Below are 17344 nucleotides of genomic sequence, written 5' to 3' on the forward strand. Positions count from 1 at the left end.
ATCCACCAAGTCACCGCATTCCTTGTAGGTTCAACTTAGTGTTGCCATAAGTCTGAAATGATTTGAAGGCACACAATAACAAAACAACCGAAGACTTTCCACTGCTGCCATTTTCCTATGCAGGCATCAAATAGGCTAAAAGCAGTACTGCGATAGAGAGAATAGGATGGGTCAGTGCTTCTTTTAGGTGCCTCTGGGAAGGACTAATGCCTGGGAATGCCTTTTGCCATTCTACTCAGAGAAGGGGGTGGTTCCAATATTGATAAGAGTTAAAAGTACAATGCTTACAAGACCCATCAATAAGTCAACCCAGGTTTTGGGGGTAAATTTTTTTGACTAAAATTTCTAGACTTATACATGAGTATATACAGATAGGCGTTTGAGACGTTGTTTGCATTTATTGAGAAAGAAGGTATTTGTCTGTATCTGGGCAAGTTTCTTGAAGCACCAAATTTAGCTGAATGAAGTGGAAATCCATCAACTTCTTTAAGAAACCTGCCCAGAGTTCCACTTCATTCAACTAAATTTGGTGCTTTCCATAGTGGTAGAATAAAAAGCTACAAAAGCTCATGTGACAAACTTCTTTCTTTTTTTCAGTTAGTCTCAAAGGTGCTACAAAATCTCTATACATATGACTATATACAGTATGCATGATATAAAAACATACTTAGGCAAACCAAAGTAAACAAAGTCAGTGGATTATTGTGAACACCTGCAATGGATCCAAGCCATATAGATTTACCAAAAATCAAAATATGAGGGAAAACTTCTCTAAAATGGAGACTAGATGGCACCTGACCCCAGTTAGGCTAGCAAAAATATATAAAAATTGTAACCCTATAAGTTGGAAATGCCAAAAAGACTATGGTTCCTGGTTTAATTTGTGGTGGACATGCCCGGTGGTAGAGAAATTTTGGAAAACAATTCACATCACAGTCTGTAACATACTGGAAATCTCTTTTGAAATGAGACCTGAATTGTACCTTTTGAATATGTTACAAGATTTGAAAAGTGTACACAGAAACAAGTTTTGGAAAATAATATTATATATGATTTCGATTGCAAGAACTTTGCTGACACAAACTTGGAAAGTGTCCGAATTACCTTCTGTGGACAATTGGCTATATAAAGTGATTGAAGCAGCTGAAATGGACAAAATATCATGTACTATTGACGGAACCTCTTACAGTAAACACAGTCGAAGCTGGAAAGCTTTATTTTCATATTGTGAAAAGATTTGGAGCTATGACAATTAATTCTTACAAGATATTAATACAATAGTAGAGCTGTAATGGAATATATTTCTTAAGGAATGTCAATAAGATAAGAACTTTTGAGCATTCATTTAACTATAATTTATAAGAAGTAGTTTAAATATAAAAAAAATCACAACATCTAAACAAGACAAATGGAAGATATGAATAGAAGATACAAACTTAGTTTTGTAATAGAACTTTAAAGAATGAATTATTGTCACTTTGCAATGTTTTTTTCTGTAATTCTTTTAATAATAAAATAAACTTTAAAAAAACGCCTGCAAACCTGCTGTTGGGAGACCCTAAAAAGACAAGGTCGGAGCAAAACAGAGCTGGAGAAAGCCTCTTTGGCACTGAGTTCTAATAGTCCCTTTGGCCATTCTGGGTGAGGTTGATGGAGGTGGTAAACCAAAACAACTAGTGCCTAAGCTTCCCCCAATGGTAAAGTAGAATTTTTCTCCCTGATGCACTGGTGTTTTTTTAATACTGTATATATAATTTGTGAAGATCGTATTTTCTGTGGAGGAAGCAAATGAAATTGGCATTCTCTATTTGTACTCTGTAGAGATCTAGAGCCCTTTCCCTCTAACACAATTATAGCACTACAATTCCAATTCAACCACCATGGAGCCATCTTATTGAACCCTGGGGTTTGCAGTTGGGGGGGGGGGGGCATTGAGAATTCTCAGCCAGAGAGTTCTAGACCGTCATCAAATTACGAACCCAAGAATTCCACAAGATGTTCCCATGGCAGCTGAAGTGGAATATAGCACTATGATTTGTTTCGTGAAAGTGCACCTAGTCCATTCTGTCACTTCAGTATTCTAGTACCTCTTTTCTACCTCACTCTGCTGCTCACTCTATCATCCAATCCTAGAGACAGCCCATGTTAAGTCCTTTTCTAAAAAGAAAGAAAGAAAGAACAAAAAAGAGCAACATCTAGGGGCCTAACTACCAGCTATTTCCAATACCAGTCTGCAAACTAAGGGGCTGTGCAAACCGCCCCTGAAGGGGTGGCCTGCAGCCACCTCCATCTTTGCCAGATCGAGGCCGCATGCTGTGTCCCTGATCTGGCCTTTCCAGGGTGCAAAAAGGAGCTGTAAAAAGTGGCTCCTTTTTGTGTCCTGGAAAGGGTGCCATATGGACGCAGTGCCAGAGGAGCACCATGATGCTACATGCCATGTGCTGCAGCGTGCCATTGGGGCAGAGTCGGGGCATGGGTCATGTGGATGCCATGCCCCAACTCTGCCTCCAGGCCAGCCTTAATGGCCAGTCTGCACAACCCCATAGTGACTAAGAAATAGATTGGCAAATGAGATTTAGAGTTAATAGGTGTAAGGTATTAGTTATTTATTTATATCCCACCCTTCTCCCAGTAAAGGGATTATAGGTAATGCAAATCGGAATAAAACTCCTAACTAACAAGAATGTGAATTAGTTTTCAGTTAGACTTTGGGATTGATGGATCATAGCAAGCTCACAAAAATAGATCACAGAAATTATTTTCTTCTGTGGTACATTAATAATATTCTTCTGCTAAAAATATCAAGTGCATTTTGGCCTCCTCAAATAATAGTGGACAGAGCTGGAGAATACGGAATAAGATCACTTTAAGAATATGAAAGGCTGGATTATCTTCATAAGAAGGGATTGAATATCAGGATTTTTATTTCAACTCAATTAAAAAATTAAATTCATATATATTTAAGGCAACCTAAATTAATAATGCAATTATTTCAAAATACATTATTTACAAATGAAGCTCATTTCTATATAGTAGCATGATGGCCACTACCTACAAAAAAGAATTGTATGTAGTATATGCCCAGATGTTGGGTATATTGTCAGCTACTTGCTATGACAAACACAAATACAAAGTTTTCTAAAATGGTATACTGTACTTCAAACTACCACAGTCTGCAGATTGTTAATAGGGGAAATTCCTATAAAATTGGGACTTTCACACTTACCTGTCAAAATCTGAGTTGCGTCTTAATATATTTGTGCTTCAGTGTAGGTTCCTATTGAAAAACGCACACAGCAGCAGTACTCATACAAATCATCCAACAGATTGAAACTGAGAGTCATGTGGCTCATCATGTTTGCAATACCTGTGGGAGTTTCAAAATGCGATCCCTCCCAAATTTCCATAATTCCCAGTGCCACCAACCCTTGTTCAGCCAGTCTAACTTGTTGAGATAGTCAAGCTCCACAACTACAAAAAGTCATCAAGAGTTTCAGATGCTTAGCTCATCAGGTTGCTAAGATGTTTATGACTCTCAGCTGTAATTGTCAAAACAACACTTGTATAAGCATATTTCAGATGCAACATCACAATGTCTAGTACATGAAAACGGAATGGTATAGCCTCACAATGATGCACATGGGTTTCATTGTGAATATTAAAAATTTTAGGGTACCACCATAACAGAGAGGACGTTGAAAGATGGTGTGTAGGTTGTCTAAGATGCACTTAGTGTTTGTTAAACAGCAGGACATTTTTACACTTGTCTTTCAAAACAGACAAGATGAAGTCTCCTTCATAAAAGCAATCAGCTCCTCAGGAGACAACAAGCCAAGACACAGCTCAGAAGAAGGCAGAGGCACAATGCTTCATACTTTTCATACTACTTTAAGATTATTATTGGGGCTGCAGTATCATATAAAAGCATACCATATTCACAATAAAATGCAACCATTTCTAGAACTCCAAATATGTTTTAAAAACCTTCAAACCTGGAGAAAGGGAAATTGAAGAAGAACATATGTATCTTTACCAAATGCAAGGGCATTGGACTTAACAAGTACAATTTATATAGTTCTCAAAAGGAAATGAAAGCCAATATACTCCCTCCTACCTTTCCATTAACCTTAGCTGTCTAATAATAATAGTCTGTTATGAACTTAAACATTTTTATCTGTACATCTCAATGCCTGTTTTTTTAAAAAATCTCTAAACTCATTTTCCACATAAGGAACTTGCAGCACTAGGACACTGAGTAACCGTCACTGACTGAGTCAATGGCAAAATCAATCCTAGTCTTCAAAATCTGATTTTTCGTCACCTACTCCTACATACTTTGAACTGCAATGGAAAAATGACTGAAATTTCTGATAGACTTGCCTGAGAGCCTAAAAGATAACCTTAAAAAGTCATATCCATTATCAAGAAACACAAAGAGACTATGTATCCAAATCTGTTTGGCTCTGTGGTAAATTCAGTGCTTTTTAAAATAAAAGATTTTAAACTGACCATGGTTATAGGTCAGTGGTGTTGAACCTAGGCATGTGTGCCAGAGGTGGCACTCAGAGCCCTCTCTGTGGGCACACGCACCATAGTCCCAACACAGAGTTCACTAGAGTTTGTCACTAGAAATCCAGAGGGATACGGCACTTTGCAATAAATAAGTGTGTTTTGGGTTGCAGTTTGGGCACTCAGTCTCTAAAAGGTTCTCCATCTAAAAGGTTATAGGTATTCACCAACTGGCTTCAAGTCAATGCAGTGAATCCTAAATTTTCTTCCAGAAAGAGGGGGGGGGGGAACTATCCTGTCTGCTGGAAAGAAGAGGCAATTTTCTCCATTTTCAATATCTACTACAGGACATCATTCCTACATGGGGAGGGAAAGAAAAATATTGCAAAAATGATAAGGGGGAAAATTGGGAGGGGGGTGTGTGTGCGTGTGCAGAGAAACCCTGAGAAGAAGAATCCTGGACTGATGAGAGTCTTCACAGTTCAAGATGTATTCTGCACAAAATGGACATGTGGTGGTTTTGCACAGAAAAAAGCATTTCCATGTAGGAAACAACTTTTTCTATGCACAAAATGCAGCACTTGTGGACATTAAAGATTAAAGGTATAGGTTTGTCCCTTGACAAAACTGTCCAGTCATGTCCGACTGTAGGGGGTGGTGCTCATCTCCATTATTAAGCCGAAGAGCCAGCGTTGTCAAAGATAACTCTGTGTTCATGTGGACAGAGTGACTGCACAGAATGCTGTTATCTTCCCACCAAAGTGGTACCTATTTATCTACTTGCACTTTTACAAGCTCTCCAACTGCTAGGTTGGCAGAAGCAGGGACTAGTGACAGGAGCTTACTCCATCATGTGACACTTGGGCCTCGAACTGCCAACCTGCCAATCTTGCCATTGTCAGAGTCTGCATCTTAACCGCTGAACCATTGCATCCCTGACATACCACCCAAAATATCACATGGTTGATTAGCACTGAAAACAGAATTTCATATGCATAAAATAACATTTTCAGGTAGAAGTCCTGAATTGTGAATTGCCTTTGAAAACTGTGGTTTTCAAAATCTCTCCTGAAGCAGGAAGAAAATTGCTAAAATTGCTTGTTGCTTGCTTTGAGAAGAAAATTAGTGACAAATTACATCCCTGCTCCCACACTGTTTCAGAGGGTATCCCAAACATCTGGTGAGGTTGAATGGTTAAAAGAAGAAGAGATGAAAAATGGCTTTCTCTTTCTCTCCCCCCCCCCACCTTCCACCAACATGAAAGTATGAGGAGTGGAACGCTTCTGTCTCCTTACAACAAGATACTAGCTGGGATCTAAACCTCTGTAGTCTAAAAATGACTGTGGTTATTGTATAATTTGGGAGTGGGTGAGAAAGATGTCATGGTTTATATACGTATTTGATTCAGAAAATGTCTTATCTGTTGGAATAAACATAGTCAAATCCAGACCATCTTTACACTGTTCCAAGATTAGGCCTATAGAACGCTATGTTGTTCTTTCTCCTTGATAACATTTAAATACAAAAATTCTCTTTGTGTTATCCAAAACACAAATGTCTACATTCAAAACATCTCCCTCCTGTAGTTAGGCATGGGATATGTTTGCACTGCAAACATAAACTAGTTGATAGAAGCTATGACAAATGAACTTTTTTAAAAACGAATTTGCAAGGTCTGCTAGTGGTATGGGATGTGTGGGCATTTGGACCAATGTATGCCAAACTGAGCAAAATACCTAAATTCTGCAGACAGTGTAAATCATGCAACTTGGGCAAATAGAAATGGTTTAACTTTGTATAACACTTTCTCCAACGTTTTTACTAATCTGCATAGTGCACACCACTTTCACTGAACAGAGAGGACGAAGAACAAGTAAGCATTTGGGGTACTAAACTTAGCTGATTAGGTTGTTTTAAAACGTAGTAAATAAATGCCTCGCCTTATGATACAATAGGACAGAAAAACTGTCATAATGAATGGTAGTCCTTTGAACAATTAAGGCCGTTTTTCATTAAACAAATATCCATAAAAAATAGCAATTGCTTTGTTCTCCAGTATTCCAATGGTCTGTAGTCATACTAAAATACTGATAAATTGTGGAAGTGCTACAGAAACTAGCCATTTACTACAAAGTAAAGGAAAATATAAATCACAAATAACTGCTGATTTCCAAATAATCAAATAATTTCCCAAACATAAAACTATGTGAACAATAAAAATGGTGTATAACTCCTATTAAAGTTTGTAATACAAAATGTGCCAATTTTCTCATTTCCTAAGTAAATATAATGTGCTTATTATCTATTGCTCTTCAGTTTACAGGAAAATGTAACATGACCTTTGGGTGCTAAAAATATATTCTGCACTGCTGACCTGTACAAAAATAAATATTTAAAAGTATTTCTTGCAAGACTTTTCTTAGCAAAGACAGTCATATGAAATGGAAACTGGAAAATATATATTAAAAGGAAAAACTCTAATGCACTGTGGGATTAAAACAACGACAAAAAAAGAAGAAGTCAGAACTTGCTTGTCTGCATTTAAAAGGAAACTTACCCAGAAATTCTCGATTGTCTTGCACTTGGCTGTTTTATTTTAAGAATGAAGCAATGATAAACATTTTCAATCATGCTTCTAAATTCTAAAACTGAAGCTTCATTCTAAAAAGAGTCATTTTGGCCCAGAACAGAACATTGCTTTGCGGTGGTCTAAAATTAGGGTTCAGGAGAACGGAGCAACCGCATGTTCCAGAATCTTAGCATGTGGCAATAGCGCCCCCCACATAGGGGCTGCCATAATGACGCAAGCAGGGCACAGCGTGAACACACCGGGCTGCCATGCCTGCGTCATTGACATGCCACAGTGCACCTATGGCTCACTCATGGCATCCGCCGCAGGAACCAAAAAGAACCCTATAATAGCTAACTACCAGAACTAACTCTGTTGATTATCAGCAAAAGTTCTTTAATTACCAAATCTGAACCATTTCTCATAAAGTAAATATAATTAATAAATAGTTAAACTACTCTACATAACTAGTACTGTAGTTGAATTTCTTTTTCAGTGTTCATCACCAGCTGTTGAAGTCCCATGCCATGTACCCTTTTGCAACATCTCCCCTAACAACCAAGAAAACTGTGGCTTCTAATCCTTCCACTATCGCAGTGAACCAAATTTGGTGAGTGAAGAAAATATTATAGCTAAGTTCCTCTTTTTAGCTTCTTCAGAAGAAAACAGCTTTAGGGGAAACAGTTTAGACATTAACTCAAATGCTGACATACTTGCTTTCTTGGAAAGTAACTAACATGAAATTCACCAATATTATGATAGAACTAAAGGGTTGCTTCATAGAAATCTGTTGTGTCAAAGCACATCTACTCTGCTCACAAAAAAAACTATGGATGCAGGCCATTAAAGCCTTTGACTTCACAACAGATTGTATTTTCTCACTTTAATTCGTCTTAAATATTTTTTTTTCAATTTAATTAGCCCACACATTCAGTTACAACTAATTAAATAATAATAATTTAAAAAGCATGTGTAATAAATGAAATTAATCTCTGTCTGTATAGTTATTGTGCCTCTTCAAGTTGTTTCCAACTTAGGGCGACTCTAAAGCAAAGCTGGGGTTTTGTTGCCAACATTTGTTTAGAGGAGGTCTGTCATTGTCATCCCCAGAGGCTGAGAGCATGTAACTTGCCTACGATCACCCAGTGGGTTTTATGGCCAAGCTGGGAATTGAACCCTGGTCTCCAGAGTCATAGTTCCAACACTCAAAACACTACACCATGATCTCTATGTATGCATGAATGTAAATTTGCATTAAGGACAGTACTACAGTTGGCCCTTGGTATCTGTGGGGGATCCCCCAGAGGCTACCCAAATCCACAGATTCTTGAGTTCATGCTGTCTCCATTGGCGGCGTGGCAAAAAAACTTCAATGGCAGCACATGCACATGGCTGCCCTGCTGTTAGGGACAATCTCCATTGTCCCCAGTGGCAGCATGTGCACATAGCCACACCACCATTAGAGGCAATGGGTCTCGTTGTCCCTAATGGCAGTGCAACATCGTGCATGTGCCACCATGGGCACTGTCCCCAATGGCAGCACGACCACTTAGGCTTGCCATCTATGGGTGACTGAATCCGCAGATGGCAAGTCTGCAGTTAATGAGGCATGATTATATTTCTTCTATCTTGGCTCACTATTTTAACAAGCAGTGCTGCAGAAAATATGAAGTATGTCCAAACACACTTGCAAGTAATCCCCTATCGGCCTTGTGAGTAAAGAAAAACTATGTGAGAAAAGAAAAACAAGCTGAAGCCACCATATGGACAGATTGCAGATGTCCTTTGGATGCACTGTTGTGTTTTAACAAAGTGCCACACTGATGAAACCTAAAGGGAACCTTTGCATCATACTTTCTTTCTCCAGGGTCGGGCTTTTAGAATTCTCAAGGAGAAAGCACCAGTGCTTCATCAACCTACAAATCCTAGGATTCCACATTAGGAAGCCATGGGAGTTAGAGCGAAATCATAGTGCTATAATTGTATAATGTGAAATGGCTCCAGGTCAGTGGCGTCCCTGCCCAAGTGCCACCTGGGGCAGGGGTGGGCTTCCAGGAGTTGGGCTTCCAGGGGAGAGGCCAAAAAGGTATTGCTCCACCTCGCTGTTATGGCGCCATTCTACTTATGTGGAATGATGAACACGAGGTGCAGCACAGGCTCGGCCCTCTCAGCATCCCCTCTGGCCTTCCAACTCTGTGTGGCCATGGCCATGTGGGACTCAGCAGCAGCCCACCATCCATAGGGTTTACCACCCCAACTCTGAGGTATCAACAGATGTGACCCACACCACTGAACACACACACACACACACACACACACACACACACACACACACCCATGACAACACTGCTCCAAGTATCTCCTATAAAAGTATTTAAATGGGAAGATACACGAACAGAATCCTTTTCAGTTGTGGTACTTCTTTTATAAAATGCACACCCCAATGAGGCTTACCTGAAACTCACACTTTTAGCTCTTTTCCTTTCCTTTCCTTTCCTTTCCTTTCCATTCCATTCCATTCCATTTATTTATTTATTTATTTATGCATCTGGTAAAGATCTTATTTTCTTTCCAGGCATTTTAATTTTTTTAAATGTTTCCCGCACATTTTTTATTGTGTTGTATTTTTTAAAAAATGTATTTTTGCTTTTCATAACTCATCCAGAGAATTTTTGTTGTTGGAGGAATTAAATTCACATGTTTTGCTGGGGTCATTTTGTTTTTGGTAGAAGAGTATCTAGAAAATCGTCATCTTGAGGGAGACTTTTCATATCAACTCCTATTTCTCTTCACTCTTAATGGTTCCCTCTTCTCACTTAAAATGTTATAATCCCTTGTATATAAACTCCCTCCATCTCTAGCCTCCCCATGCCCCACCTTCCCTCTTTCTTCTCTTTCTTGATCTCCTATGTGTGCTCACATGATTCCACAGTTCCTCTCCTGCCTCTTGTTGCTATCAACTCTCCAACCTCTGTGTAAGGAAACGCTACCTATTCCAAAGGCTGGTGTGCATTTATTCATAGATGGCCTACCATTTCTGTCAACAAAATAGAAGCAGTCAGGAGGATGTGACAGTGGACAGGATGCAAAGATACCAGGACAATGAGAGTATTTCTCTTGCCTCAGGTGGCAGGACAGTTTGGGCTCCTACCATTATTTACAAGCATGAAGTCTATAGTCATCTAAAAACAGTGAAATCTTACAGATGTCCTTCTAGAAATAAGTCCCATTTAGGTCAATAGAGCATACACCTAGCTATGTGGGAATAGGAATGCCTCATATACTTTAATCAAAGAATTGATTGGTATCAAACAGTTTCACATTTGAAAGTGGAATAGGAGAGTCCAGCTTTGATAAAACATCTTACTTGCTTACTTGCTCTGAGGTTTCTGTTGCTGTTATTTGTTGTTGTTGTTGTTTTTACTTCTGCTACACAATTAATGCAGCTGCTTAAAACTCTGGATTTCTTTGAAGAGTGAAACAAATAGCCATCCTTTGCCCAGGTACAGTTGGCCCTCTGTATTCATTGATTCTTTATCCATGGATTCAAGCATCCACAGCTTGAAAATATTTTTTAAATATATAAATACCAAAAAGCATACCTTGATTTTGCCATTTTATATAAGGGACACTATTTTTCTACCTGTTGTATTTAATGGGACTTGAAAATCAACAGGTTTTGATATTCCTGATGGGTCCTAAACCAAACTCCAGTGAATACCAAGGGATCACTGTATTTCTGTAGTGTAATCATATGTATGTTTACTTGGAAATAAGTTCAACTCTGTTCTGGGAAGCTATTCCTAGCTAAAATGTGCACCAACGTATTGGCTCTATCAGTTTCAATGGATACATTCATTGTTTGTTTATTTCTCTCCTAATGAAACCAACACAACTTAAATGTGCTTAAGGGGTGAAGTAGTCAGCCCCAATCGCCACGAGACCACCACAGGACCGCAGCAACCAGACACCATGCCACATTCTAGAATGGGCCGCAAAAAGGAGTCGTAAGAAGCTGCTCCTTTTGTGGCTGTGTTTGGACCACATTAGGCGGCCCCAACACGGCTTCTGTGCGATCCAGGTGTGTGCGTCATGTGCCCACCCTGCCCTCGAGCAACACGACGGTGGCCCTTTTGGACCATCTGTTTGAAGCCTAAATCTATCAGTGTCATACCCCCCAAAATAACTGAAAACACCAATTTCTCAGAACAATGAAGTGTTAATTTCTAGTTTTCTTACTCACACTATAACACATTTCACTCATTCTTTAGCTAATGCTATTGCAGGATAAAATGGTGGTACACGATAAAATCTGCCTTATTTTTTAACATTTTTTTTCAGATAACAGTCTTTGTAAGCACAATGTTCCTCTACTCCATCTACTGGTATCTAAAATTTTAATATGCAAGATGTTATCTTTGACAACATGTCACTCTAGCAGTTGCCTATCACTAAACAAGATTCTTTATGTCATGCCTCATGATCTGCTAAACCTAACAGAAGTGGAAACAACAGGCTGGTTCACTGGTAACACTAACAGAGTTTAGTGGTCAGCATCCTGTGACTCTCTCGATATTATTGTACTGCAGCTCCCACCATCTCTTAACGCATTTGCTATATTTACAGAGACTACAGTTAATAATAAGCCCAGCCTTACTCCAAGCAACTATACCTCCCGGCTTTGTGCAGTAGCAAAGAAAGTGCCTTCTCAGTTGTGACACCCCATCCTTTGCCACAAGGAAGAATTTGTATGTGTTTTCCTTCTTTTTTTAACATTTAACACTAGATTATTGTAGAGTCTAAACCCAGAGAAAGTGAAGTTAATCCCAATGACTAATGGAACCAATCTGATTTCAAACCATACCTTATTTAGTGGGCCTGTTTTCATTAACCATAATTAATATTAATCTGCAATTATGATTCAGACACGCCAAACGTAAGTAGAAGCTTACAATCTCCTTTTTCAAAGCCACAATAAAAGAGGGGAAGAAAGAATAAGAGAGTGAGGGAAAAGTAGTTACATTAAATTGGAACTGCTCTCTCTCTCCTGTAAAAAAAGTACTCCTTTTTTGTAAAAAGATGGTCACTTAATTCTTTTCTCTTCAGCCAGTGAGACATTAGTCTCAGTTCTTCTCCTATATGTTATCCACAATTGTGCCTGTTGCAAATATCATTTATGACAGTAATTTTACAAATCTTTCTGATTTATTTCATAATTATTCCAGTACACACACGTCTGCAAAATGATTAATTATTATGAAAAGAGTGAAATCTACTGTTTTTGCTCCTTGGATATACTGTAGCTATGCAAAGCACATGCACCTTACTTTTATATTACCCTAAAATAAGCTTAGCCGAGCAATCACCCATGCCAAAAGCCTTCTCACACTTTCTTGGAGATTAAATTTGTCTGCAGTAGAGGAAGTGTCCAGAGCAAAGAACAAAACATTGAAGGAATTGAATTAAAATAACACTGGATGTGTTCATACATAACACTAAACCAGGATTTTGGGGAATCCTAGCTTATATCTAACAAGATGTGTAACAGCCCAGGTAGTCTGGTCATACTCACTTGGTTCCCTTTGCAAGCACAAGTGGTTAAACACAAACATAAACAGTAAGCTTACCATGATATCCAAACCATCCTGGTTTCTTGCTCATAAGCAGGACAAAACGTCTATCTACTAAAAACACATCCCAGTTTACAATCTTGGCTTGTAAAAGGTGCAACCCCCATCCTCAGAATTCTGGCTTCAGAAATGAAAATAAGGTTTTTAATTCTGATAAGTTTAGTTGTTCACATTAGCAGGAGACCCTTCACATGAGTAAACAGGCACACAGCTCACTTGTGGTAAATTAGGATTGAGCAGAATCTTGGTTGATCATTCTGTGCAAGCAAGGCCACTAATTATTTCTAGAATCAAGAAAAAAATTAATTCAGCCAGCTCAAAATAGGCCATGTTCATAAAAATATAATAGTCCAAGTCCAAAGCAAATGGCTCACCCGATATATTTACTAAAATCAATGAAACTTAAATTACTTGTGATAAAACTTTTCACACTGATTTTAATGGGACCCAAATCCAACTATTCTACTGAAGAACCAAACAATAATTTTCTCAGCTAGCAAAGTTTACTAACATTATAGGGGATCAGATGTCATTTCCATCACCCAGACATTGGACAAAGCACCAGAAAGCATATGAATGGGCTTAAGGGCTACTGCCACCAAGAAAACCAAAGCTGAAGTGTATTCCTAACTTCAGTGACATCAGCTAAACTAGTATAATTTCTTCTTCATGGTCTCTGTGACTCATACAAATGGGTCATCTGTACCTATGCAGTGCATCTCTCAGAACCTTCTAGAGCTATGTAATATGTGTTCTGGTGCTGCCCCTCCCATTCTTTGTACACAGTTCCTGCTTAATTCCCTCAGCTCCTTTTTATCCGCTGCATCATCATCTTCATTAGGAACTGTTCTTGAGTGTTCATTCTGGGGATTTTCAGCTTAGACTTACAGTTTTTGGTCTTTAACTCTTTCCCTCTATTCTGTGCATTTTAGGTTTGGCATTTCAGATAATAGTGTCTCTTTTTTTTGGGGGGGGGTGTTACCTAACTCTTCTTGCAGATTACATTTTGGATTTGGAGTTGTGGTTTGACTGCCCTGTCTGTCCATTTCTGCCTTCAGGGGCTTATGGCCGCCTCCAGTTCTTTCAAGAAGTGTACTTCTTGTGGTGGTAAGACATCAGAGAAAGACTGGAATTCTATGTGCCTTTTGTACCTAGGAGAGGGGCACAACATGGGAACCCATACTGATTGTAAAGCATTTACACTTCAGGCACACTGCAATTGCTCCTCGAGACTTAAGTCTTTCCTTGGGAAAATGCCATAAAGGCAGCAGATCTAACCACTGAGAATGAGCACATTCAGCCTCTGTTGGGGTTTTGTCTCATTGTCCATTTTGACCTCTGCACTGCACATTGAGTCCTGCGGCCTTTGACTCATATCTTCGGGTGGCTCTTCACAGCTCTTTGTTGGAGATGAATTTTAGGTCCGTGAGACCTCAAAATGCCATGAAATGCCCAGTAGTGGGACAATGCTTCTTGTCTTCTTGTCGATACTGTCATGATCCATACAAGCACCAAGAGCTGAAAGCTTTCTATGCCGAGTTTTATGTACAATGCACTGAAATCTCCCTATTATTACTTTGACCAGTCCCTGTCTCTGGTATATTATTACTATCGAGACTACAACAACTATCACTTTCATGGTGAGTTTGATGAACTCTCATCATTCTCATTGAGATGTAACACAGGCATTGATACCGGCAACCTCAGTACCTGGTCAAACCAAATTGCCTTCACCTACTCCATCCCAATCCAGGGATTCTGGTGGGGCATGTGAGCTGTCTCCTAGGACTTCTCAGGCCCATCTCTTTTCCTGCATTACGACACTCCGGCCTCCTTTTCCGAGTAGCTTGCTAGATTCTCATTTTGTGAGTCACAGAGACCATGAAGAAGAACAGTTGCTTACCTGTAACTGTGGTTCTTCAAGTGATCATCTGTGAACTCACACAACCTCATCTGTGCTCCCCTCATTGTGTCCTGCTCTCCTTAGCTCCCTAACTGCTGCTTTGGCATCCAAGGAACTGAGGAAATTGCGTGGGAACTGCATGTACTGAGGATAGGAGGTGCTACCACCAAAATGCATATTAGATATTTCTAGAGATGCAAAGCACAAGTATAGATGACCCATTTGTGTGAATTCACAGAAGACCACTCAAAGAACCACAGTTATAAGCAAGTAAGATATTCTTCATCTTATTGAAATCAGAAAGACTCATATGTCTCAGGGCTGAGGCAGACCCATCTCTATACTATGCATTCACATATAAATAGAGAGTTAATGACAACACCAGCATACAGGAAAGGATCACTAAACCTCTCCCTCACACACTCACCTTGCCTTCAATCTATTGCTCCACCACTATTTTCAGTCCTCGGTCAAAGCCAAGGAAAGGAGGTATACAGCAAAATAATGCAATGAAGGGAGATAAAGTATATGCGGTTGGACATGGGGAACCATAATTTCTATCCTACATTATCATTTTACCTTTCATGTAACACCCCCCCACACCCAATGTGAATGGAGTCGACAGGCAAGTAATGGGCCCATCATATCTAGTTTAGTCTTAATCGTTCAGCTCAACCTTTCTTAATGAAAGAGTAAAAGAGAACAGCCAAAAATATAAAGGGTAATACATTAGGTCTTATTATGCAATAGGAATGTATACATGTTAAAAGGAATCTTAATAATAATTGCACTGGGCAAATGAAACAGCAACAACAATCAACCATAAGACTATTGCAATACCCTCTGCCCTCTCACACACCTTTTTGCCTGTTCTTTTTCTCCTGCATTGGTCTCTGATCCAGCACGTCATGACAATGTCGCAAACGGAGGGGCTGCAGAAATCTACCATACATGGAACAGGATCACTCTCTAGAAAAAGAGCCTCCAACACTTATACTTTTTCTGTTCCCTAAAGCCATCAAAAGAGGTAATACTTGGATAGGAAGATCAAGTCTCAAGAGAACGGTAAAGAAGACGAAAGACAATCAGGAAAGAGCAGTGAGGGGGAGAAGAAACCACAGAGGAGCAGGGGGAAAACCACTAGTATACCCTGTGACTATGAGAAGGAGGAAGTAGCATGTGGTGGGTGGAGGAAGCAGTATTAAGAACGGACAGCAGTGGCTTAGCTATCCGAAAGCCCACATAAAAATATGTCATGGTTCAACATCTAAAGTCTGTTTTCCCTTGCAAATGACCGTATAACTTATATTAACTGTGCCAGACAGCAGCACTTTGTCTTCAATATATAGTAATAAAATCTAGAAAATATAAAAACATAATATGCAAAATGTATCAACTTGGGGGGGAGTCAGACTACAATACTTATAACTACTGTGTTTTTATTAACTTCATCATCTATACACATCTCTCCCCTGGAGAAAAAAAATGGTCATGAAAGATGTCATCTCTAATGTAATGGGCTAAAAAAATCTGGAGGTGGTGACAAGAAGGGATGAGCTGTCACAGAGGTAATGCTAGCAGACTGGTTACTATTGGTTGCTCTGATCATGTTGACAGGTAAAAGAAACAGAACAGCCTAGGTTAAGAAACTTAAAAGAACTGGGGGTCTAAGAAATAAGTTGAAGGGAAGTAGATTATTTTCTGGAACCATTCTTGGTCCAGATACTAAATATAACCAAACATAACTCGCAGCAGCAGTTAGTATGCCAAATATGCTCATTTCTAGAGACAACACACCTTAGTTATATTACATTTGGGCTATCTTAATGTACCCTCCAAGAGTCTGACTCTGAAGAATGTACAAAAATGATGATCAGTTCAAAAGGAAGTGACCAAATTGTTAATCATGAATGCTTCCAGGGATCATATGGCTCCCTTCCTGAAACATCCATACTGGCTTTCAATCTGCTTCTAGATCCCATTCAAATGCTGGTGATAATCTTGTGGTTTGGGATGTTAGGATATTTGAAGAAGCACCTTCTTCCATATGAGTCTATCTGGATATTCATATGCACTCTTGTTCCAGTGTTCTCAGAAAATGACCGGGAAAAAAAGGATAAGGCCTATCCCATGGCCAATCAATCCAATGCTCTGGAAGGAGATTGTTGCTCACCTTTTAAAACCGGCTCCAGCCTCCTGGGCTGTAGCTGGGATGTGGGATGGAAGCGGGGATGCTCGCTCAATAAATTGCTGCCAAACCACTGGCCACCATCAGCCTGGGTCCAAGCTGGGTCCCAGCCACACTCTACTAGCACTTTTTAGAAGTTGGAGGAAGAGGGGTGACAGCGGTGACAGAGCGGTAAGAGGAGGAGGAGAAAGGAGGAGGCAGTAGGGAAGAGGAGGAGGAGGAAAGAAGGGGAAGAGCGGCAGTGGCAGCAGTGGCAGTGGGGGAAAAGAGAAGGAGGAGGAGAAGGAGGAGGAGGGAAGAAGAGGAAAAGCAGTGGCGAAGGCAGGGAGGAAGACGGTGAGGAAGAGGAGCCAAGGAAGAGGAGCATAAGGAGGAGGGAAGAGGAAGATGAGTAAGCACAGTGGTAATGGGGCGAGTGAGAGAAGGAGAGGGAGGAAGAGGAGGAGGAAGGAAGAGGAAGACTGGAGGCAGAGGTGGAGGAAGAGTGAAGAAAGAAGAGGAGGAAACATGGAGACATCGGCAGTGGGGTAGAAGAGAAGGAGGAG

At 39.7% G+C, this 17344-nt stretch overlaps 1 protein-coding gene across 3 annotated transcripts in view; it reads right to left on the reverse strand.

Moving 5' to 3' along the window:
* The window catches only part of TEC (tec protein tyrosine kinase), a 75536-nt gene that overhangs the window by 46985 nt on the left and 11207 nt on the right, over positions 1 to 17344 (reverse strand). The window contains exon 1 of one of the 3 annotated variants that reach the window (XM_042469962.1): positions 15471 to 15648. The exons of 1 other annotated variant lie outside the window; for it this stretch is intronic. In XM_042469962.1, coding sequence (XP_042325896.1) covers positions 15471 to 15560 — 90 coding nt within the window. In that variant the 5' untranslated portion in view covers positions 15561 to 15648. Of the gene's footprint in view, positions 1 to 3226; positions 3246 to 15470; positions 15649 to 17344 lie in introns of those variants that run through there. One more of the 3 variants, XM_042469964.1, reaches the window with a different exon arrangement.

Source organism: Sceloporus undulatus, chromosome 5, assembly GCF_019175285.1.
Source record: "Sceloporus undulatus isolate JIND9_A2432 ecotype Alabama chromosome 5, SceUnd_v1.1, whole genome shotgun sequence".
Classification (NCBI taxonomy): domain Eukaryota; kingdom Metazoa; phylum Chordata; class Lepidosauria; order Squamata; family Phrynosomatidae; genus Sceloporus; species Sceloporus undulatus.